The 25,531-nt window shown below is 43.9% G+C and overlaps 2 protein-coding genes across 12 annotated transcripts in view; one reads left to right on the top strand and one right to left on the bottom strand.

Moving 5' to 3' along the window:
* GREB1 (growth regulating estrogen receptor binding 1) overlaps positions 1-3,528 on the bottom strand; it is a 122,574-nt gene extending 119,046 nt beyond the window's left edge. For 3 of the 9 annotated variants that reach the window (XM_077310836.1, XM_077310853.1, XM_077310913.1), the window contains exon 1: positions 3,167-3,329. In XM_077310836.1, coding sequence (XP_077166951.1) covers positions 3,167-3,258 — 92 coding nt within the window. In that variant the 5' untranslated portion in view covers positions 3,259-3,329. Of the gene's footprint in view, positions 1-3,166; positions 3,331-3,372 lie in introns of those variants that run through there. The other 6 variants (XM_077310870.1, XM_077310905.1, XM_077310845.1 and 3 more) reach the window with 4 other exon arrangements.
* A 7,105-nt stretch (positions 3,529-10,633) lies between these two features.
* Positions 10,634-25,281, top strand: E2F6 (E2F transcription factor 6). 3 transcript variants are annotated; one of them, XM_077310813.1, is made up of 7 exons: positions 10,634-10,811; positions 17,681-17,774; positions 18,480-18,690; positions 20,099-20,257; positions 20,396-20,510; positions 21,480-21,627; positions 24,717-25,281. In XM_077310813.1, the coding sequence occupies exons 1-6, from the start codon at positions 10,713-10,715 to the stop codon at positions 21,606-21,608; spliced, it is 807 nt and encodes a 268-aa protein (XP_077166928.1). In that variant the 5' UTR covers positions 10,634-10,712; the 3' UTR covers positions 21,609-21,627; positions 24,717-25,281. The 3 variants fall into 3 exon arrangements, with proteins under 3 accessions (XP_077166928.1, XP_077166938.1, XP_077166917.1); XM_077310823.1 differs by having other exon boundaries at positions 18,480-18,696; positions 21,480-21,539; XM_077310802.1 differs by having other exon boundaries at positions 18,480-18,696.
* Positions 25,282-25,531: the final 250 nt, after the last annotated feature.

Here is a 25,531-nt window from a genome sequence, read left to right as displayed (position 1 = left end):
CTGAAAACTAGTGCATCAGACACAATAGACCATTGCCTACAAAAGCTCCTGCCTTGCTAAATGGGGTTGCCTTTCAAACACCACAAGGCACTTGGGCTGTTTTTCATCCTTGAAGGCAACCTGTTTGGTGGCTTTTTGTGCTACAAGCGATTAGGTGTTTTTATCTGAATTATTTTATATAACTGTAATTTTGACTATTGAAATGTTTTTTTATGTTCACTGCCTCGTGGACCCTGAGCATGTGAAAAGGCGGCACAAAGATGTTAAAAAAAAATAAAAATCATAATTTGCTAGGCACTAGTCGAGTGCAATCCTAAACAGAGTTACACCCTTCTTAGCCCAATGCCTTCAATAGATATAGGAGAATCCAAGTCTGGTTAGGACCACACTGTTGAAGAATACTCCTAGAAATGTTTTCTTGAAAGTAAGCCTATTTTGTTCAATAGAGATTACTCCTAGAAAAGGGTCCTTAAGACTGCAATCTCTCCATGCATTCCTGAACTGTTACACACTTCCAATTGACAGAAATCAATGGACTTAGGAAGTGTATAGCCTACACTGAATCTAAAGTTTCTTTATTTTGAGACTGTACTTTTATTCTCCTCTATGCAGCCAACTGGCCAACACTTTGCTTTGTGCAAGACTAACACTAAAATCCTTAAATTATTATGTTTCCTTTTATCATTTTAGGCTTCCTTTCTGTTCTAAATGTTATTTTTATGTATTTGGAACAATTCAATATTGTTTGACGTTTGCTTATCACTGGATAGTAGGAAATCTGTTAAGCTGATATTGTACATTCTAATGTCTACAAGGTTAAAATGGGAGCTGAGGGTCTTTTTAATACTCCAGAAGACTAGTACAGAGCTCATCCTCCTACAAAATAAGTCTTCTCAAGATGACTAACAGAGCGATCCCATGTAGTTACTCCAGTCTAAGACCATGGGTTTCCATAGGCTGATTTTGTGAACTTAGGCAGATTTTAAGTGGGTGGGCACAAGGGACTGTATCGGAGCTTGGCTCTTATGGCCCTTTCTTGCATGCCCAGGGAAACACCAATCGCCACTTGGGGGTAAGGAGGTGAATTTCCTCCAGGCCATACTGGCCAGGGATTCTGGTCGAGGGTAGGGGTGGGTAGGGGTGTGTGGAATCATCTGGGCATGGAATTGGGGTCACTGTGGGTGGGCAGGTAGTTGTGAGTTTCCTGCATTCTGCAGGGGGTTGGACTAGATGACCAGGAGGTTCCTTCCACCGCTAAGATTCTACAATTCAATGGGCTTAGACTGGAGTAACTTGGCATAGGGCTGCACTATAAATGCAGTGTATAGCAGAGAGAGCAGAAGAAAGCATCTTTAGCAAACTGGTCACATTAATGGAGCAAATCATGGGTATCTGTTCCCAAGTCACTAAACTCAGCCTTGATTCCTACCTGATCCACAAACCAGCTATGTTAGAGAACTATGAATTAACCGTAAATGGCATTAGCATCGCACATACTTCACATACACACCCATACAGAAGCTGTCGTGTTATACAAGAAAGAAACAAAAAGAACTCCAGATTTATCATTAGTCTTTAAGACTAATAAGGGGCAGCAATGTAAGGGCCTGGACCGAGGGGGCGGTGGGGGGGGGCTGTTTTCAAACCTCAGCTCAAAGGGCAACCTTGGGGCCTGTTCCGTTTCTTCGCCTAGATGTCCACACGGGACTATAGTGAGATTAAAATGACATCACACACATATAGGAAAGGCTGAGTATAAATAATTTGTTGCAAGCAAGCAGCATTCAGACCAGTAAGATTTACTTTCCAGAGATGATATCTAAGTCTTGGGTATCAACAGAGAATCCTTCAGAGCTGACTTAAGTCTAATGATAATAACACAGCAGAACAAGTTAACTGGCGAGGTTACTTATAAGGGGAAGGGGCAGTTAATAGATACCTTAAACTGACTACTGACATTCTGTCTGTGCTCACAAAAGATGCCAGGAAATGAGTGAATACGACAGAAGAAACAGAAAGCTGTTAAATATTAAAGGAAGTCCAACCGGAGAAAATCTTACCTTTTTTGACTATTTTATTGTATTCATATAGGATTCCAAGGAAAGTAAATACAAAAAAAGATTTTGGGAATGCCCTTGAATTTCTTGTAAAATGACTACAAAGCTAAAGCAAACACCAGAAAACTAAACCTCTCCGATAACACCCACTAAGGAACTGGCAAGAAAGTCTTCATGTGCTTTTAAGACACAGAGCAAAGCACAAACGTCAAAACTTTGACTATTTTTGACTAGTGAAATGAGAGGCTGAATTTGATAGAGTAACACCGTGACAATCAACGCGCTCAGGGAATATCGAGGTGGGGCTTGGTATTAATTGTGGCTCCTCTATTCTTCTAGGAATGTCCACAGAAGATTGGAAAGGACAAAGTGAAACAGACCCACATTCAGTGTGACAACTAATTAGAGACTTGCATTGCTCTGGGTTGCTTTCTCTTTTGTAGCAAAAATAAGAAGCATCCCTCTTTATTTATGAGGTCCACAAGACTGCACCATTCTGGCTCCTAAATCACAAGAGCCTTTACACCAGTTCATTGTACACAAATTGCTTTGGGTTACTACCATGGCTGCTTTGAAGCTGGGTATCGTTTTTCTGCCATTTCCCACCCACTTTTCCTTAAAGTTTTGTTGGAAGGGTAAAAGTGTAGCCTTAAAGCCATCCTTTGAAAAGACAAAAAAATCCCAGACACATCCCTTTGATATCCTAAGCAAAGCCCCTGAAGGCTTCTTGCTAATCCAGGTAAAACTCATCAGCCTCCCTTACACACACACACACACACACACACACACCCCTAGTTTTTTTTCAAGGTTGCAGAACATACACCCAGTCATTGCTTATTACTATTCCAGTCAAGCGATGCTCACAATACGATGGTCCCACAGCTGTCCAGAAACACCCCAATCTCTGCCCCAAAGAGTTAACATCTATGCATGGCAAAACAAAGACCTAATGTACAGGGGTTCTTTAAGCCACGATCTTTTCTTCCCCCTTTCTGGTTTAACATTGAATATTATTATTTGTGTTGCATTATGCCCTGTCAAATGTCTCAGCTGCCAACCCCACCACCACCACTATCACCACACACACACCCCCCATGCAGATTTCTGACCTGGACTCTTTCCTCTTTCTGTTGCTTCTGCTCATGTTTCTCCTCCTGTTCTGTTCAGGGAAGTGGAATTCAAGCTTCCCTCCTTTCTGCATGCGTGGAGTTGTTCCTTTCTCCCTTCCTTTGTGACTGTTGCTTTCCCTCTCCTGCCTTAGGCATTGCAAAGTGAAGCAGACATTTGAGAGTGGAAGGGGGGAAAGAAACCTTACCTCCGAGGCTCTCTTTGTTGCTCCGGAGCGGGCAGTGATGACAATTAGGCAACCATTCACCTCCTGTTACTGTGAGATGCGAGCAGCGTGCTCTAAAGAAAAGGATAGGGATGCTGCTTGCTTGCTCTCTCTCTCTCTTTCTCTCCTCCCTCCTCTCCCTGGCCCACCCTCCTCCTCCTCCTCCTCCTCCCCTCCCCTCCCATTCCTAGCCTGAAAGAGAGCTCTCATTGACCTCCAGTTTAAAGTCACTCCTCATCATTGACCCTCCTGCACAGAGTCTTTTTCTCCCCTGTTGAGGCTGCTGCAGCCCCCTGGCTTTTTTGGGCATCTGCAAGATCACTGGGACTTCAGCATTTCCCAAATTAGACTGGCAGAAGTTTCACACAACTACTATGTGCACAGTCACTTTTGGATTTTTTAAATGCAATGGTGTGTAGCCTGTCATAGGAATCATGGCTTCAAGCACAAACTGCCCAGTAAGGGCCTCCATAAAGTACACAATGAAATCCACATGGTTACTCAGTGGCCCACCAGCTATTTATGCTCAGAACTAGGAACAGTGTGCATTTTTCCAGTCCATTCAAGCAAAATCAGCATGTTTTGGAGGGGAAACCCCTAGCATACTTAGAGATCAGCTTTTTCCCCACTGTTTTCAAAACTGTCCATGTACAGACACGTGGGCTGAATTGAAAATCTCTTACTTCTAGTCACGATAGGCACGATGCGCCATTTTTAGAGAGAGGCTTAGGGCAGTCACATCACTAATCAAACCAAGCGATCAAAATGAATAAACATCGCAGCAAAATTGCATGCCATTTCCGCACACATTTGTGGCTAAACACTAGGCAGAAAACCGATAGCTTCAATGTATAAGGTCCAATGTCCTCTCTGTAAGAATGGCAGCAAATGAGGCTCATGGCAATCGTAAAGATAAAATGAGTTATTTAGGGCTTCAATTTTTGTGGCCTCTAGTCTTCTATGGGGGGGGGGGTGGCCCCTGTATGCATCCAATGGAGCAGTACATTTTGCATAACGGGCACGGAGGAAGAAACATGCCTGACCATTTTATTTAGTGATAAATTAGGGTGAAGTTTCTTTAACTATGGCTTGGCTTTTCTTTTTTAAGTACACAGTTCTCAGAAGAGTTTTATTACCTTCAAGAGAAATTGTAATCAAATTAAGTCATCAGGATCATGTCCAGCATTAGACAGAGACCTGTATTACCATCGCCATACCAGAGACGTCTGTCTCATGGCTCACTGCATTATCTTCACCAGAAGAAGAGTTGGTTGTTATATGTCGCTTTTCTCTACCCAAAGGAGTCTCAAAGCGGCTTACATTTGCTTTCCCTTTCCTCTCCTCACCACAGACACCCTGTGAGGTAGAAGAGTTGGTTCTTATATGCCGCTTTTCCCTACCCGGAGGAGTCTCAAAGCGGCTTACAGTCGCCTTCCCTTTCCTCTCCCCACAACAGACACCCTGTGAGGTGGGTGAGGCTGAGAGAGCCCTGATATCACTGCCCGGTCAGAACAGCCTTATCAGTGCTGTGGCGAGCCCAAGGTCACCCAGCTGGCTGCATGTGGAGGAGTGCGGAATCAAACCCGGCATGCCAGATTAGAAGTCAGCGCTCCTAACCATTACACCAAGCTGGCTCCCTCTACACCAAGGCAGGCTTTTCAAATTTTATTCACACATTAACAGTATGAACAGAAGCAAATGCCTTATAATGAGCTTTGAGGGCCCACCTGTTTATGCGAACTAGAAAGTCCTCTTCATAATTCCAGAGTGAGACAATGAAAATAAAGGAGTAATTCGATATATATATCTAATGATGTGCATATCTAAACATCCAATTTAATTTAAAGTTTGAGCTGTCTTTTATAGATCTATAACAGATTAAAAAGAATGAACATAGGTGTAATGGCCGTAGCTTTCTGACTTTAGGCAGCACATAGTCCATGTTTTCATCATCTCCCCACCCCCACCCCCATCCCTGACCCAACAATTATTAGGGTGTCTTCCCCATCACACCTATAATGTTGCTCAGCCAAATGCCACAAAACATCTATCTAGGAATGTTAACTTCCTTGAAAACACATGTTAACTATGAAATATGATATTTTTATTTATTTAATTTATACTGTGCTTTTCTCCAGTGGGGACCCACTGTTCTCATTTCATGTTTTATCTTCACATTAACCATAGAGGTAGGTTAAGCTGAGAGTATACAACTGGGCCAAGGTCACCCAGTAAGTTTCATGGCAAAGTGAAGTTTCAGACTTGAGTCTCTCCAATCCTAGTCCAATATTCTAGCCATATTCTAACCACACCACACCACCCTGCTCTTAGTGAGCTGTTTATTTCATGATCCTTAAACGCTAACTTTCTTCTACTCAGGGTGGCATAAACAGGATTCTCAAGGAGTCTCCCTTCCCAGGCCTCAGCCAGATGTGCTCAGGCTTCGAGAAACCGCAGAAATGGTGAAATCATGTAGAACAGGGGTAGTCAACCTGTGGTCCTCCAGATGTCCATGGACTACAATTCCTATGAGCCCCTGCCAGCGTTTGCTGGCAGGGGCTCATGGGAATTGTAGTCCATGGACATCTGGAGGGCCACAGGTTGACTACCCCTGATGTAGAATATGGGTGTGTGTGCGCACCTGGTGCCCCTCCCCTTCTCACCCCCTCTAAACCCATCATTTGCCTTGGGGGCAGGTCGACATGAACATATATGATCACAATGATGATGATGTTAGCTATTCAGTTGTGTCCGACTCTTGGTGATCCTATGGCTCCACATCTTCTGATCTTGCACAGCTTCTTTTAACTGTATAATACTCAAGCCAGTGTTCATTTTGACCGTATTGAACCATCACGGCCTGGTTTCCTTTTACCACTGATATCTTCCAATAACTTTTTAACAATTTTAAAAAACACGTTAAAAATTAATAAACTCCTACCGATTTGGGAAACCCTTCCAGTGCCATCAAGAAACCCCAAGGCTTCACAAAACCCTGGTTGAAAAAGCCTGGCTCAGGTGCATCAGCATTTCTACATCATGTGCCTTCAACTATACTCTATGGTCCTTAGACTATCTGAAGCTTCACATACAAAACCAGGAATCTTCACAACAACCCTACAAGGTAGGTCTGTATTCTCTCCTCCTCTTACAAACAAGGGTGTGAAACGGTAAATTGCTGAAGGCTACAATAAGTCTATGACAGGGGGATGATTTTAATTAGGGGCTTTCTGATTGACAGCTATCTTACAACTACTCTGCTGAGCCTAGTTTCAACCTGTTAGAAATCTGTTTCATGGATAGAGTGAATTTTTCTGTTTTATTTTGCACCTATACAGTAAAAAAATGAAATGCTGCCTTCATTGTCCAGTGGTGAATAATTTTTTCCCATTATTAATGGCAAGCAATCAGCCTTGTTGTGTTCTTTAAAATTCAAATACAGTAGCTGTGGATAGCTGATTATTTGCAGTAAATCAGAAGGCGAACTGTGTATCATTCCCATGACTACTGTTGGCAATCTTGGAAACTCTCACTCCAGAATGTACTGATCATTCTTCACATTTAGACTCCATTTTGCCATGAAATGTTGAATTCTCAAAGTAGATCTCAACGAGAATGAAATAATATAACAAAAAATGGTACTCAAATGCAATAAAAGGCTATAGACATCAAATGCTACATGTGGGGTTTTCTGCCTTTTTTGTGTGCTGTCGTTGGTTCTACCAGTTTATCCCAATTTCTGCACACATTTTTTACCTTTAATTTCAATCCCCAGCTCCTTTGTTCTTGTTTTTTGAGACCACTTTTACCCCAATCTTTTCCTGGAAGCCAGTTCTGAGTTGCCTCTTTTCTTGCATGTAATATTTCTGTTGGTTTTCCTTGTCCCATCCCCTCTGACACACTTCGAACCCAGTTTTCAATGACTGGACTGAAATAGTCAAACCATGCGACCCCCCCCCCAAGTGTATATCATTACCTTAATAGAAATGAAAGCTGGGAATACAGATAACCTGATTGAGCTAACCTACCTGACTGGGTTGTTGTGAGGGTAGAATGATGGATTCCAACTGAGGAGAAAGGCAGGGTTCATATTAAGTAAATATATACTGCGTGTATCCTAAATGCTATTCCCTGTAAGCACATTTTTTTTTTACATTGGTGGGACATCTAAATAAGGCTGAACACATTTTCTGGGTGCGAAACATCTGGGATGTTCTTAGAATAATATCATCATAGAATAATAAAGTTGGAAGGGACCTCCTGGGTCATCTAGTCCAACCCCACGCACTATCCAGGACACTCACAACCCTCTCGCTCATCCACTGTAACCTGCCACCCCTTTCCCTTCACAGAACCAGCCTCTCCGTCAGATGGCTCTCCAGCCTCTGTTTAAAAATGTCCAAAGATGGAGAACCTACCACCTCCCGAGGAAGCCTGTTCCACTGAGAAACCACTCTAACTGTCAGGAACTTCTTCCGGATGTTGAGACGGAATTTCTTTTGAATTAATTTAATCCCACTGGTTCTGGTCCGTCTCTCTCGGGCAAGAGAGAACAACTCTGCTCCTTCTGAGTAAATGTAGCTGCAATCAGAAGAAACCTATTTAATTTATTTAGGACTAGGGTAAAAGACAACGCCTTATGCCAGGGATTCCCAACCAGGGGTCCGTGGAGCCCTGGGGGTCCCCAGGAGTTCTGAAGTGGTGTGGTATTCAGGGGGGTCCAGGCTGTCTTCACAGCTCCTACTCTTCTTTCCAGCCTGCATGAGGCGGAGCCCCCATAGTAGTAGGAAAGGCAGGGGGGAGGGAGCAAAAGGAGGGCTAAAGGCATGGATAGCGATGTCACTTCTGGAGGCGTGGCAGGGGGCAACCAGCTGACATCACTTGTGGGGGTCTTCGAACTCTGGAAAAAGTTCCAGAATGATTCAGGGGCTCCTCCACAGTCAAAAGGTTGAAAAAGGCTGCCTTATGCTTTAGCAAATGAAACGAGTGCCCTCTGGTGGAAAATAAGGAAGCCTGGACTACAGTGACACTTCCTGTCCTTCTACACAGGATGACCTGCCTCTCATTCGAATACATTGCAGCACAGATTCATAAAGTGCCTAGAAGATATTAAGCAAAAAATAATTACAGTGGCTTGGATCCCATGGAGAGATTTCTGCGGATGTATTTTCACCTGTTGCCCTCTCCTGCCCCAGACCTCTGGCTCCCATGCTGCCGGGGGGGGGGGGGGGCTTCCCCTAAAACAGCCCTTGGGGGGCTGCAACAGGAAACAAGCAAAAAAACATCCTGCACCATGGGTATAAATCAGTTCTGGCGATAGCCAATCTAATATAAGTGAACCATAACTATAGCATCACCACCTTGAGTATTGAATGATAAGTCTACATTATCTTAAGCATGCGAGGTGGTCACATTCACAGTACCTCTCCCTCCTCCTCCTCCTCCTACCTCTCCCTCCTCCACAAAGAGGTCTATGCATCAGCAATCAGCAAAAGACACATCAAAATCACAAGATGTCATAGTCCCATTGTATATGGCACTGGTCAGACCACACCTGGAGTACTGTGTGCAGTTCTGGAGGCCTCACTTCAAGAAGGACGTAGATAAAATTGAAAGGGTACAGAGGAGAGCGACGAGGATGATCTGGGGCCAAGGGACCAAGCCCTATGAAGACAGGTTGAGGGACTTGGGAATGTTGGAGAAAAGGAGGTTGAGAGGGGACATGATAGCCCTCTTTAAGTATTTGAAAGGTTTTCACTTGGAGGAGGGCAGGATGCTGTTCCCATTGGCTGCAGAGGAGAGGACACGCAGTAATGGGTTAAAACTACAAGTACAACGATATAGGCTAGATATCAGGAAAAAAATGTTCACAGTCAGAATAGTTCAGCAGTGGAATAGGCTGCCTAAGGAGGTGGTGAGCTCCCCCTCACTGGCAGTCTTCAAGCAAAGGTTGGATACATACTTTTCTTGGATGCTTTAGGATGCTTAGGGCTGATCCTGCATTGAGCAGGGGGTTGGACTAGATGGTCTGTATGGCCCCTTCCAACTTTATGCTTCTATGATTCTACATATAACGACATCTGCCATAGACAGGGACACTTTCCTTATGATGTCTGCTACCTGCAGTTTCTTGTGCCTAGAAGACCCCCAAAGAACACCTACTACGCAACACAATTTCTATCTGCCTTCTAACATCTCTTCAACGCCCACCTTTATTGTAAATGCTTGGGACCCATTCTGATTGCCATAAGGATGTGCATTTTCATGGCATCATAATCATTCCTTATAACCTTGGGTTCTTCTTTTTGCTGCCTGCGACACCTGCTGCAGATTCTGGGTGTCTATCTAGGTCAGGGGTAGTCAAAGTGCAGCCCTCCAGATGTCCATGGACTACAATTCCCATGAGCCCCCTGCCAGCATTCGCTGGCAGGGGGCTCTTGGGAATTGTAGTCGATGGACATCTGGAGGGCCGCACTTTGATTACCCCTGATCTAGGTGATCATAATCAAAACCAGATGATCTGGACAAAATGTGACAACCGGCTGCAAATTAAAGAACAGATCCAAAAACACAAACTGTAATCCTTTGGAGAATTCAGTCTGCAGAAGGAACACCAGCAGACTGCCTCATAAACATCTCTGGCGAGAACGACCAACTGAATGGAAGATCCAACCACTGGCGCCAAAGAAAACCTGGCTCAAACTGATCAAGGAAGACCTTAGAAACCTGCGACTGACTATCCACAAGGCCAAAACGACTGCCAGCTATTGCCAAGAGTGGAAACGTATTATAAACAAGGCAAAAAAAATCCAGCGGTGGCGCGTTGGCGGAGAGGACAACCTGCTCCACCCACTGCCAGCTAAAGGATAAAAAGAAGAAGAAAAAGAAGATGGGACCTGGGGCTCCCTCAGAATTACAGCTCAGCTCCAGAGTAAAGGCTCCATTCCCCTGGAGAAAAGGGCCGCCTTGGAGGGTGGACTCCATGGCATTATTCTTCACTGCGAGAATAAGAGCATTATTCTCCCGCTCACGCCTGGATCCACCCCCAAAGCCTCCAGATATTCCCCAACCCAGAGCTGGCAACCCTAGTTGGTCGTCAGCGAAGGCGGGAGAGGCGCGACGAAGCTCCTTTCCGAGGAGGGCGCGGGCCGCGGAGGGCGGCCTGCCGTGTGACCCCACGGCGGCAAGGAAGCGGAGGAAAGGCGCTGCTTCGGGCGGCCTCGCGGCGGCGCTCGGTCGCCCTTCCGGCAAAGGCGTGCATTGCAAGGCCGGCCCTGCCTGAGTCTCCTCCTCCGCGAGGGGCGGCGATCGGCCGGGCTAACATGGCTGCTCCCGGCTTGGGGGAAAGTCCGGAGCAGCCGCCGCCGCCGCCGCCGCCGCCATCGCTTGTGCTTCCGCCGCTTCCCATGGATGTACTGCAAGTGAGTAAGCAGGCAGGCCAGCTTTGGGGACGCGGCCGGATCCCGCGGGACTTGCTTCCGAGTAGGCGACTTTGGGGCTTGCAAAGGACGGGCTTGCTCCGTTCCCGGGCGCTCCCTGGGCTTGGGCGCGCGCGGTGGGCACGGAGGGGCGAGGGGGGCGCGGGGCGGGGGCGACCGAGGGGGTCCTGCAGCGGGGAGCCCTGAGAGGAGCGCGGTGTCGCCGGGGCGGCCGGAGAGGCGCACGTCAATGGCACGGCCGTCAGAAATACTACGAAGGAGCTCGCGGCGAGAGCAGCCGCATCTTGGGCCGGATGAATGGGGAAGGGAGGGAGGGGGGCTCCATCCAGCCTTTCCCGCCTTTTTTTTTCAAGGGAAGCGTCTTGTCGTCACGTTGTTGCCAAGGGGTCGTGCTCATGTTGCGTTGCAGCCGAGTCAGTAGGGGTTTCTGCCCCTTACCCCGACCGTGGCCCTTGCTCTATTTCTGCCTTGCAACGACGCTGCAAGGGCCTGAAGGAAAGAGTGGCTGGACCAAAGTCACCGGGCGGCCTTCGTAGCTCATTGGGATTGGTCCCTGAAGCTGCAGACCCCAAATGCAGCCCTCCTTGACCACGGCTGTGGCTCTCTGTTGTTGAGCCATCTTTGCTGGATCGAAAGGACAGGCCTTTCCATGGTCAGAAGGAGGGTGTGTAACAATCTCCGGAACAGGGGCTATTGGACTGGACTCTTAATGGTTTTAACTATGGGTTTTATTGCAATTTTTGTCTTGTAAACCGCCGTGAGCCGAAGGGAATGGCGGTATAAAAGTTTAATAAATTAATTAATTAATTAATCTCCAAAACAATCTATTGAAAACTCTCGATGGTGTTCATTGACACATGTGAAACTCTGGATATAAGAAAACAAAATCAGTCCAGTGGCACCTTGAAGACCTACAAAGATTTACTTAAAGGTGCCACTGGACTCTGATTTTGTTTTGTTGTGCTGCTTTCGACCAACACGGCTACCCACTTGAATCTGGGTATAAGAGGAGCCCTGCTGGATCAGACCAGTGGTTCATCTAGTTGGTCGTCGGGTCTTACACAGTGGCCAGCCAGGTCCTCTGGGGCGCCAGCAGCAGGGCATAGAGGCTGAAACCTTCCCTTGTGTTTGATCCTGACCCTGGGATTCAGAGATTAACTGCCTCTGAACATGGGGGTTCCTTTTAGTCACCGTGGCAAGTCCTCACTGGTAGACATATCTTCCATGAGTCTATTTAATCCCCTTTAAAGCTGTCAGCTTCGTTTTGACGCCCTCGAGTTCTAGTATTTTGGAGAAAGTTAGAAACCCTTCTCTTTGTCAGCCCTCTCTAATCCCAAGGATAACTGTATGAATCTCTAAAATCAGAGTCCAGTAGCACCTTTAAGACCAACAAAGATTTATTCAAGGCGTGAGCTTTTGAGTGCAAGCATTCTTCCTCAGACTCTCTATCATGCCTTCCATTAAGCCTCTGTTTTCTAGAGAATCATAGAACAGAATCATAGAGTTGGAAGGGACCTCATGGGTCATCTGATCCAACCCCCCTACACTACGCAGGACAAATATTGTCATTATTTGTAGCCTAGCTTTCTCACTGAGACTTGTGGCAGATTCCAAAATAGGAAAAGCAATTCATTTAAACCGGTGGTCCCCAACCACTGGGCTGTAGCCCGGTGCCGGGCCGCGGCTCCCTGCCTCTGCAGGGCCGTACTGGGCCGCACATGCACGTTTGCGCCATGTGCGGTCACAAATGCGCATTCGCATGCATGGCCAGGCGATCGCCCTCCCCGCCGCTGGTCCGCAGCCTAGAAAAGGTTGCGGACCACTGATTTAAACAACCAATATCTCCAATAAGCAATGGCGTAGGATCAGGATTACAGAAATGAAAAACAATGTAAACAAAAATTGTAGAAAGTAGCAAAAACTGGTGGAGGCATGGCACACCATAATGAAGAAACTGAGTTACAAAGGTAGAGCACATTGTGGTAAAAAGGGGGGATGATACATACAATAAAAATAGCAACATACTAGAATACCATCCCTTATAGAAATGATTTCATGTGCTGTTCTATTATGCTGCTGTCCTAATCCCTTCATAGAAAGGCCTTCCCAAATGGCTTCTGTTCAGCACACTATGTGAAATGATAGAAGTGTGTGTTGTGTGTGTGGGGGGGTCTTCTTGACTACCTCAGGCAGGCCATTCCATAAGCTGAAAACCACCACAGGGAATGTGCATGAATGGCCAGTTGATAATTTTACTTATTTGTAGAATGGCATCTTTAGAAGGCTTTGCTCAGATGACTGAAGGTGTAACAGGAGAGGTGACCTTGTGGGTATGTGGGTTTAAGGCTAAGGGGACCAGATTTTAACATTGGTAAAGTGGGACACCATTGACTGGGGGGGGGAGTTCTTGTTTAAAAATTTGGCCTATATGGAGCAACAAAATTTTGCATAGAATGCATAGAACACAAAAATAGAATTGTAATATATATTTTTTTAATTTCAACATAAGTACAATTTGCCAGGTGCCCCCAGATGTCCCTCCAAAAGTGGGACAATCTGGTCACCTTAGTTTAAGGCCATGTATATAAACAAAGGCATTTTAGGGGATACTAACTTGTTTTTCCTTTCCCCATGGGACAGAGTGTGGGCCATGTCATTGCTGTATGTGAACACACCAATAGTCCTCTTGCAGTCGTAGTGATATGCTGTAAATCAGGAATGCTCCTCATTGTTGCTAGTCTTCTTACTGAGGTAGTCTCCATAGCTGTTTGTATTGCCCAAAACCATGTTTTTAAAAAGAAAATCTTGGCTTTAGGGGAGCAGCTCCTCCCTTGTCACTGCGGTAACAACTAGTATCGGTTTAGTCTTGGTAACTTGGTAAGTCGCTAACCGTAATAGAGGCAAGGAATAATCAAATGGTGGTGGTGGGGAGGGTTTCTTTGAAATAGCGAACATTAGGCCAATTCAAGTGGGTAGCCATGTTGGTCTGAAGCAGCACAACAAAACAAAATCAGAGTCCATGGCACCTTTAAGACCAACAAAGATTCATTCAAGGCGTGGGCTTTCGAGTACAGGCACTCTTCCTCAGACTTGAATAAATCTTTATTGGTCTTAAAGGTGCCACTGGACTCTTATTTTCTTTTGTTATGACTAGACCAAGACATCTTGCAGCTTCTTGTTTAGCCACCTACACTCCTAAGGGTAAATACAATATACTTGAAAGTATGTGTAGAAGCAGATGTTATTAAAAGGGATACATGAATGCTTTTGTAGATAAAATTCATTTACATCGGTCTTTCACTGAATAATTTTAAAAAATCCTCAAAACTTTTAAAGCTGGTTTTTAAAAAGTTAGTGGAAGTGTTTCTCATCACCTGCCATGTCCTTGCTTCTAGTTAATAGAACCTATGACAGAAATATAAGCAGATCTTGCCACAGTACTGGTAGCTTTCCACTGAGCCAGTTTCAGCTTTGGTGAGATCTGCTTGAAAGGTGCCCAACCAAATTGACTAGGAATGGCCAAACTGTGCCTCTCCAGATGTCCATAGACTACAATTCCCATGGGCCCTTGCCAACACATGCTAGCAGAAGACTCATGGGAATTGAAGTCCATAGACATCTGGTGGACCACAGATTGACTACCCCTGGTATAAACCGCTTGACAGTATATTTTTAAGGAAGTATTCCCAGTTTGCATGTTACTCAACTTATTTATTTATCTGTTATTAGGTAAAAAGTCTGCTACATGCTTCAGTGCAGCCGGCGCTAGTGGGTCATTGTTTGGGGAGGAGAGGCAGAGGGAGGCAGGGTTGGGAAGGCCGAAGTGGGCTCCTGCACCCTCCCTTACCTGTCCTCCAGAATGCGGCATGGGGAACAGGCGGCGGCCCCAAGGCGCGTGGTCCTCAGGTGGGCACTTCTAGGCTGGGCTGGCAGCAGCGGGACCTCAGCTTCTGGGTTAGGACTGGCCTCCATTCCCGCCTCCGGCCACTTCCTTTAATCAGCAGCTGAAGGTGGTTTGTTCTTGCGGCCTTGAAGTAGTCAGTACTTTGTAAAGAGTACTGAGTAATGGTCACTTCTGTTGATTCTCCCTTTGATGGTAATGAATTATGAGAATGCCCAAGGGTGTATTGCACAGAAAGATTAAAAATGGTACCAAAATGGTACTCCTTCAGTGGGGCTGAAGTCATCCAAAGTGGTTAGTGAGTTTATATTCACTATAAGAAGGAGAGGTCATTTGCACATTTTTGCAGCCTGCCTAACCGGGTAGGTAGGACAGTTAATATGCAAATTTTTGCAGCCTTCCTATCCAGTGACCAGAGTATGACCTTCCCATTGGGATTGCCCCATTGCTTGGGTTGATGATCGTGAACCCTGCTCTGGATCAGCTCCTAACAAAGGAGGAAAGTAATTCAGAAAATAAGGACTTAAGTTAGAACACCAGCAATTCTTACCATAGAAGAACCATGGACAAATGGGGTCACACAGAAGAAGAATCGCACAGGACCCCCATGAAGAAGGCAGGAGCATCAGCTGAGCTGCCTCTCACCAACAAGCAGCAGCTGGAGGGGGACGAGGCATTAGCCAGCAAAGAGAGTTTTGGGGAGTACTAAAAGCTGAAATTACTTTTGCCCACTTTCTTTCTGTTCAGTTTCTTCTGGTGTCGCCAAAAGCATTCTGTCAATAGTCAGTGATGACCTGATTTCAAGCTAAGTGACAAATGTGCTGGAACTTCAGGTGTGGTGGTGGTTTTGTGTTCAGTGATCCTGATGAATGGCCTGGGGACATCTGTGGTTCACAGTCACTTAATGCCTGGAAGAGCCTCATGAAGGCTTTTTTTGCATGGGGTGAGGTAACAAAAATTAGAGGCTGTTTCCATTATCTGTGATAGGTAAGTGGAACCTCCCTGTCGGAATGCAGTATGCCTGTGTGAACCAAATGCTAAAGGAAGTCAAGACAGAGGTTTATTTAATTTATTTATTTTAAACATTTATTAGATGCCTTTTGGAGATGAGGACAGTTTACAGCACAGCCAAAACACATAAAATGAAATATATTAAAAACATAAAAATACAAGATTAAAAGTCAGTATTCAGGAGGGCTAATGAACTTCACCAAATGCAGTCATAAATAAAATTGTATTTGACTGCCTCCAAAAGATGGAAAGGGAAGGGGCCAGGCACATCTCCTTCAGCAGGTTGTCTCATAATTGTCGGGCTGTCACTGAAAAGGCCTTCTTCCAGGTACCCACGAAACAAGCTTTTTTGATTGATGAGACAGTCAGGAGGGCCCCTCCCAGTTATCTTAGTTCCCAAGCAGGCACAAAAGGGGGAACAGGGTCCTTCAGATATCCTGGTCCCAAGCCATACAGCCTCCAAAGACTCTTCAAAGGTAGTCCCTTGTCAAGTACATTATAGTAGTCCAGTCTAGATGTAACTAAGGCGTGGATTGCTGTGGCTAGATCTGACTGATGGAGGAATGGATGCAGCTGAAGCTGGGTAAAAATGCACCGAACTCAAATGCACTGAAGCTACCTGGTTTTCTGAGGCAATGGCTGTGTCAGGTAGCACTTGCAAGCAGTAAACCTGGCTTTTCAATGGGAGTATAACCCCATCGCTGGCAGGAAAGTCCTAGATATGCCATTTTACTAACCCAGAAAATCTTGTTATGTGCAGATTAAGTCTCATCCTCCTCCAGCCTATTACTGACTCCAAACACCGGTTCAGAACATCAACAACATTCTTACAGCATCCTTGGAATTAGGTTAGAAAGAAAGGTAGATCTAGATATTATGCATGTATTGGATAATACCCAGGTCTCCTGAGGACCTCTCCTGGAGGCTTCATGTAGATATTGAAGAAGATTTGGTTCTTATATGCTGCTTTTCTCTACTCAAAGGTGTTTCAAAGCAGCTTACATTTGCCTTCCCTTTCCTCTCCCCACAACAAACACCCTGTGAGGTAGGTGAGGCTGAGAGAGCCCTGATATCTAGTTCTTGGTAGATATTACCAACCATAGTGATTAAAGCAGTCTCTGTTCCAAATCCCAGGCTGGAGTCAGATCAATCACTTTCAAGAGCCCCTCGTGCTGAGAAACAGCCATCCACTCAAGGACCTTGCCCAAGAATGAGATTGGAGACTGGCTGAAAATTCTCCAACACAGCAGGGCTTGGGAATGGTTTTTCTTCCAAACATGTCTAATCACTGACACCTTGAGCATAACTTGTAAAACCTGGGCGCTCAAGGAAGCATTTAGCACTCTTTTTATTCACTCAGTGAGTTCCCTGCCCCCAGGCAGCTTTTACCAGTCAGGAAGTACAAGGATCAAGGTCATATGTAGTAAGTCTTACTTCTCCAAAGACCTTGTTCTCATCCTTGGCCTCCAGATGCTGAAAGGTATCCATGTAAATTGAACAAGCAGTTGAATATGTATCTACACCCAGCATCTACAACAGAGTGGTTTGGGGTGATTGTCTTCCAGGTAAGGAGCACATTGGTCACAGCAGGCTGCTGTGTTGCCAGAATCAGATTCCCTGGGGCTATGATGAAAAATCAATTGTACGATTATGTGTATACACAATGATGATGTGTAGACAGCATTGTCTGCTGCTTTTAGCCCCCTTAGAATCATGTTACTAGTCACAATTGAGCCATAATGCTGGGCCAAGGGGACCACTGTCTGAGTTAACAAGGTAGTTCTTCAAAGATAATATTTTTTTTTACAGAAGAACAGTATTTTATGTCAATTCATCACACTACATTTATGATGAAATAAGTAGGTTGCTTGAAACAGCTGATCACTTTGCAGTGATTGCACAGTATTTCGGTTAACCCAGGTCTGTCTTCTCTTTATAGGCACACATTAAAATTGAAAATGAAGACGATGTTCAGTTTGTATCTGTGAGTCACAAAGAAGTACAGGAGGCTGTACCCATAGTGCCTGTTAAGAGTAAGTTTTTCTCTTCTAGTTTTTAATGTTTGGAGACTAACACACACCCTTACATGTTTCCCTGTTTTTTTTATTGGGGAGGTGCTCAATAGCTCTATCAAAATGGCACAGAATTAGTGAACATGGATTTTTTAATACAATATGTTCATGTGACAAGTAGCATCACCTCCTTTACCAAATAAAGCTCTGGAAGTGGAATCTGAGGTGTCCCTTGTACCTCACTGTGCGTTCCTAACTAGCTTACTACTTCTAATCCAAACAGGTTCATTTTTGAGTAACATCAGTTAAGGCTTAGCAATATAAGAAAATACACTGGTCAAAGGTGTTCATTTAATTTTGAGGAACACAAATAGTGGTTTGAGAATCTCAGTTGATTCAATATGATTGTGAGTAAGAGCTCTCCTAAATTATACAGTTTACATAGTACTGATTATATTGTTATAAATGGTCAGATTCACCCGTGCTGATAAATAAGCACATAATAAACATTACAAAGAAACATCATTATACACAGCATAACCAGATAAGATGATCTCCTGCTTCAAGAAGCTCGCAATTTAGAGGCAACAGAATATAAACAAATCTGTTGTTGAAGTCACTAATGGTAAAGAAAAGTGGCTTGTATCATCGTTGCAATATCACTTGATAAAGATTTTTCCTGATGTTGCTGTTGATGAACCTAAATGTCGTCCTAAATCCATACAGGGGTTACGAAAGGCAGAAAACCCCGTTATGATGGTTCTCTAGTTCAGTTGACCAGAAGGTTCATGGATCTTGTCAAAACTGCTCCAGAAGGTGTTCTTGATTTAAACGAGGTGTCACGGATGTTGGGAGTGCGAAAACGAAGAGTGTACGATATCACAAACGTGCTGGATGGAATACGTCTTATCCAGAAACGATCCAAGAACCATATCCAGTGGGTGTAAGTTGATTTTCACATCTAGTTTTCTAAATATCTGAAATTTAGTTTAAGTAAAGCATATCATGTCTTTAGGACAAGGGTGCATAGTTTCAAGAAGCTTGCTGTTAGAATAGGTACGAGTGGGAGATCCACAAAGGGCTCATGCAGAGAAATCTCATTTTTTCATTCCCTCTCTCCATCTTTCTTTTCCTCTTTGCTTCTCTCTGACAATGTCTGCAGCCTTTGACCTTTTCCTCTCTTCTGTCTTCCTACCTTGTTCTACTCTTGCCTCCACTTCCCCCCCCCCCCCCGGTAGCCTATGCTGGTCTCTCTTGGCCACAAACTGGTTAGATGTGAGCAGCCTTAGTCCACCATCTTTAACATAGATATGATCATTATAGCCTTTTTTACAAGGTTGTTGGAAGGATCCCTGTAACCGTGAAGAAATCTCTTCTTCCGGTCTCTGCTGGAAGAAGGGACAAGTTCTGTATAAGCTGCTATTTGCTGAGTTTTTTAGTTCCATCTCCTAAATATATGTCTTGTAGCCCGGTTCTGTAAGCTGTTACATAGAAAGAAGCTACACTATATTACATTATTCTTCAAATATGCATATGTAGGATTGCAGCTTTATTTGCACTGTCATTAGGCTGGAGCTTGTGCATGGACAAAAAGGAAAATATACTTAGCCCATTTCTATTTGTGGAAGCTGATGCAACACATACCCACCCCTTTAATTTTTTTCTAAAGTGAAATAACTACGTAATTTTTAATGAAGTGGTGTACATATGGAAAAGTGGAATGTTCTGTGGATGGGTTACTTAATTTTATTTAATTTGCTTTTGAAATGTACTGGAAAAGGTACTTTATGCTTTGACTTTTGCATATGGAAAAAGTTGCATATACAAACCTCTTCTGTGGAATCCAGCACAGTAACTGTTGTTATGCAGCTTGCACAGCTCAGTTCAAAGGTCAAAGTCATTTATTTGTGCTCATAGACCAGTAGTCATAGTGCAGATATATAATATATATAAAATATCAAATTTACAAATAAGAACCGTCTAATTGTGTCATCCTGAAATATAACATTAAGACAGCAGTAATAAGAATCAGTAACATCTTTAAGTCTTCCCTATCAAAAGTTGAAGACAATAAAATTGTAAAAGAATGCATTTTAAATTGTCATGGATATTTCTTATTTCAGTGCTTACGGATTAATAGCCCATTTCCTTCTGATTACAGGAGATAACCAGGCAAATATAGCAATATTTAGTGTAAGAGTTTTATTCGTGTCTGATAGAAAAAGTTGAAAGCGTTGTTTCCTTTTTGCTTTTACAAAAATTCTTTCCATGATCAGTATGTTCATGCAATGGATGTCTTTCCCCCTTTATATTGCAAGTCTAAAAATCTTTCTGTTCTGCCTTAGTGGATCAGATATCAGACAGATTACTAAAAGGACACCTGAGCATCAAAAGTTAAGAGATGAACTCTATGACTTAACTGCAATGGAGGAAGCACTAGATGAACTAATCAAGGACTGTGCTCATCAATTATTTGATTTAACAGATGACAAAGAAAATGCAAGATATCCTTTTTTGTTGTTGCCCATTGGTGATGAGCAACAGGGAGGTTTTATGATTTTTTGTGTTACATGCTATATTCCTTCGTGTTAAATTATGTCTCTACTAAAAGTGATTATTGGAATTCCTTTACTATTGTATACGCTAGCTTATATCACCTACCAAGATATCCGTAGTATTCAGACATTTCAAGAACAGATTGTTATTGCAATCAAGGCTCCAGAAGAAACGAAAATGGAGGTACCAGCTCCAAAAGAAGTAAGCGTGTTTATATGTTGAATTGGATGTATAGGTGCTGTTTAGGTAGATAAGCATAACATCTGTTTATAAAGATCAACCTCAGTGTTCTGTTCTCCAAAAACATCAAGAGAACAGTCTGGGGGGGGGAATCTATTGAGTATACCTTTCTGTTGAAACTAGAACAGATACAGAAAACAATACAGAATTTTTACTGTCATTTTCCTTCCATGAAAGGGCCTCTCACTTTCTGTGTGGTTAATATCCCAATTTTTAAATTGATTTTGTTGAACAATAATATCTCTTTAAAAAGGTAAAGGTATCCCTTGTGCAAGCACTGGGTCATGTCTGACCCTTGGGGTGATGCCCTCCAGCGTTTTCATGGCAGACTCAATACGGGGTGGTTTGCCAGTGCCTTCCCCAGTCATTACTGTTTACCCCCCAGCAAGCTGGGTACTTATTTTACCGACCTCAGAGTCAACCTTGAGCCGGCTGCTGGGATTGAACTCCCAACCTCATGGACAGAGCTTTCAGACTGCATGTCTGCTGCCTTACCACTCTGCACCACAAGAGGCTCTAATATCTCTTTAGCAGAGTGTAAATTATGAAAATCTGTTCAAGGAGGATTTTGAACGAAAAAAGGTCCCTGACACTGATTGCTTGCTTAAATTTCATTTTCTCTTCAGTCTGTTGGAGGGGTCAGCAACTGGTCGCTCTGGGACTACATTTGGCCCCTAGGTGACTGACACTCACTCACATCGAAGCAAATGAGTTATGTCTGTGTTTGAATGAGTCTGTATATGAATGAGTGATATCTGTGGCAGAAGACCATCTGGAGGAGGACACTGGGACTTGAATGAAATCCACCTCTCCCTTCTTAAAGTAACCTTTTGGGAAAAGCCGTTAGTGACCAGAAGCCAACTTTTAAAAACGTTTGTCAAAAGTTTGAATATTGGATTCTTATCGTAACAAAAGCTTTGTGTCTTGCAGGACTGTATAGAAGTACGTCTAAGAAGCACAAAAGGACCCATTGATGTCTATTTATGTGAGGTACCGCTAAGTAACCCAAATGGTGATGCTTTGAAAAACACAGGCAGCCTTTCTTTAGAGACTAAATAGGCAGCTGGTGTGGATAAAGGTAAATATTATAGTGGAGGGAAGGACACTGATATTCAGTGTTTAGATGTAACATTCTGGTTAAACGTGCATAAGCTTAACAAAAGGAGGCAGGAGTTGTGTGGTACCTTAACAATTAGCATTATATTCAGTCTGAGCTTTTGTGATCACAGAAACACTGAAGCTACCTTCTGCGGAGTCAGACCCTTGATTCACTGAGCTTAGGGTTGGGTGCTGGCTGGTTCAGGCGCAAACGGCCGCTTCGGTGGCCGAAGCGCCCAACCCTACTTAGTATGGTCTGCTCTGACTGGTGGCAGCTCTTTGGGTTCTTAGGGAGAGATCTTTCACATCACCTGATCCTGTTCACTGGAGATGCCAGGGGCTGAACCTGAGATCTTATGCAAAGCAGATGCTCTGCCATGACCTTTTCCCATTTGAAGAAGTAGGTTTTAGTCTGCAAAAGCTTATGCTGGAATACAATTGTGATATTTAACATGTCAGTTGACCTATTTGCTTTTGCTACCACAACTAAAATTGTTTTTGTTTGTCAATGCACAGCATATTTAATGTTCATTGGGCAGATATGAAATATAAAATCCTTGTATCAGCATCTTCTATGTGGCATGTTACATAGGAGCCAGTTTGGTGTAGTGGTTAGGAGTCCCAACTTCTAATCTGGCATGCCGGGTTCGATTCTGCGCTCCCCCACAATCAGCCAGCTGGGTGACCTTGGGCTCGCCACAACACTGATAAAACTGTTCTGACCGAGCAGTGATATCAGGGCTCTCTCAGCCTCACCCACCCCACAGGGTGTCTGTTGTGGGGAGAGGAAAGGGAAGGCGACTGTGAGCCGCTTTGAGCCTCCTTCGGGTAGGGAAAAGCGGCATATAAGAACCAACTCTTCTTCTTCTTGTACTACATAGAATCCTAGGGATGACGTATTCAAACAATAGTGGTATCCTACTGTATTCTGTAAGTCTGCCTCTATTGCAGGCTTTCTCAAGCAGGGTTTCATGGAACCCTGGGGTTTCTTGATGGTCCTGGAAGGGTTTCCTGAATGGGTGGCATATAATAATTATTTATATACTTTCAAAAATTGTTAAACAAGTATTTATTTATTTCATGATTTATATATCATCCCTCTCAGTTACCCATCTTGAGGCGGTTTACAAAATCTAGAAGTTCGATAAAACCATATATGGTCATATCAACCCCACCCATCCCCTCCCAAAACGGCCAATGATGGGCCTGGATGGGGGTAGGAAGGGGAGGGGCCCCAGGTGGGCATGTACACAGTTGTGCTTCCCAGCCATATTCTGCACAGTCATGTCACTTCTGAGGCTTCTCGAAGCCTGAAGAATATTTCAGGGAATTCCTAATGGTAAAAAAGCTGAGAAAGCCTGCTTTGCTGAAATAAAATGGAGTGTAGAAGAATTAGAATCAGAAAGCCTTCTTACAGTTTCAAAAATAATGAACTGGGAGGGGTGGGTCCCAGTGAAGAAACAAATATAGATGCACCGGGGAACCAATATGGCAATACTATATCCAAATTGGATTTATAGTCTTCTCTCTTCAGTAATTCTTTATTCTTGTAATTTCACACAAGTCCCGACGTGTTTCGCCTTACAGCTTTTTCAAGGGACCATTGTCTCTTACAGAGAGAAGACTCTCTAAGTCCAATTTGGATATTTTATTGCCATATTGGTTCCCCAGGGCATCTATACTTTTCTTACAGTTTCAGCAGCACTTAGTTTCCCAGTTAGCCACAGTCCATGTCATTTATGGGAAAGAAATCTAGTCCCTGTTGTATTACTTCAAGTTAAGATAGTGTTAAGTACACTTAATGAAGTGTAGAATGCAATGAAGAACACAAACTGCACAGACCGCTCCGTTTCATTAAGTCAAGCTTTCCTGTTCCCCCAAGCACAGGGGAAAGTATTCCAGGCCGTAGGACATTGTCTGGGACTACCTGTACATTTGGTCAGGGATGTTGCAAAGGAGCTGACCTTCTGTAGCGCTAAACTATAATTTGCTTCCAATTTGCTCTGCGTTAGAGGATGATCATAGTTCTCACTCCAGAGGCCAAATTTGGAGTAAGAACCTATGTGGCTCAGTTATTTCGGCAGTAGCTGCCTTAAAGAATTTGTCCCAGGAAAAGGTTATGTCGTTCCATGGGGAACATGGCCACACTGAAAACACTTTCCCTTGCATCCCCAAAGGCTTTGCTTCTTTGTAGAACGACAGTTCGTTCATTCATTCGTTCATTCATTAATTCATTCATTCACTTATTTCTGGTATTACATCCTGTCCCTATCAGTTGCATGTCTTGGGGCAGTTTACATAGTCTAAAAACCCGACGAAACAATAAATCACATGGATAAAACCAAATTGAGAACCATATAAAACCACAATTTATCACTGCTGTATCAGTCTTGATTACTGAGATCAAGATTATAGGAGGTAAGATGTCCAGCCATTTCTAAAGGGTTGCTGTGAGTCTTGCTGTGGCAGCCAGGCTGTCTTCAGCAGCCCAGGTGCAGCATGGTTTCTCTTAATGAAGACGAAGAGTTGGTTCTTATATGCCATTTTTCTCTACCCAAAGGAAGCTCAAAGCGGCTTACAGTCGCCTTCCCTTTCCTCTCCCCACAACAGACACCCTGTGGGGTGGGTGAGGCTGAGAGAGCCCTGATATCACTGCTCAGTCAGAACAGCTTTATCAGTGCTGTGGCGAGCCCAAAGTCACCCAGCTGGCTGCATGTGGGGGAGTGCAGAATCAAACTTGGCTCGCCAGGTTAGAAATCTGCACTCCTAACCACTACACCAAACTGGCTCTCTTTGATATTGATTGATATCAAAGTAAGTGCCTAACCTTTGTCATATGCATTTTCAACATGTAGCTTTAACTCACAGGGCAAAAAGCGGTAATGTAGGTAAGCCCTTTTTATGTTGCATGGGTACCAGACTTTTATCCTACATGCTTCAGTGTCACTTCAGAGCAGTAGTTGTTCTCTGGCTTGGTCCTGTTATCGAAATACCTTCAGCAAGTATGGCTTCCTTGACCAACGTATGCGTCACTCTAAAATGGCATGTCTTCTGCTTTTACTTCTACAGCAAACAGAATAAGAAGTCAAATGCTTGTAGAGACTTGAGTATCAGCTTCATGGACTTCTCAGGATTTACTTTGCTTCTGTGGGGCGATGCAGAGGCAATAAATCTTTTCTTAACTGTGGTCAGGAGACAAGGATTGCAGGGCTAATGCCATACCACAAAACTTTACAGAAGCACAAAGGCTGACCTAACTTGCATCCACCCCCCTCCACTGGTATCCTTGTCCCCTAATCTGCTGCTGGACAAAAATATTTTGGATGCTGCTGGGCAAGCCAGACTTCGAAAAGATCCCTAGAGTTCTTTCTGTACAGTTCTTTCATCAAAGTACGTGTGCGGGCACGCACACACGAACAAATCTCTAGCTTCTTGTGCAGCTCAATGAAGGGAAGCAGCAATTAACATGGACCTGTCAGTAGAAATACAGCTTTTTAGAAATGAATCCGTAACAAAAGGTGGACGATAAGGAACAGTTTTGGAAGAAATGCACTTTTTAATTCTGGAGCCAAATGGAATGATCAAGCTTGTACTGCAGCATCAAAGAACATGGCAGGGGAAGTATTTCATGCAGGAAGAACCGAATAAAGCATATAACTTTTATAAAAAACTATGCACTCTGATCTGTGGAATCTGTTCCTGTGATATGCGTTGAGCTTAGGATCGAACTATGGAGGTAAATCCTGAAGAAATACATATTGCTTGGCTGGTGTATATATGTGTATCATGTTTAAATAATTGCGAATGGGAATTTTAGCAAGGTGAGTGGCCCTTCTGCTTCTGTACAGAGAAATGAAAATAAACCTGTAAATATGAAAAAAATG

Source organism: Paroedura picta, chromosome 1 (assembly GCF_049243985.1).
Source record: "Paroedura picta isolate Pp20150507F chromosome 1, Ppicta_v3.0, whole genome shotgun sequence".
Classification (NCBI taxonomy): Eukaryota; Metazoa; Chordata; class Lepidosauria; order Squamata; family Gekkonidae; genus Paroedura; species Paroedura picta.
This window is presented reverse-complemented; position numbering and strand designations above follow the sequence as displayed.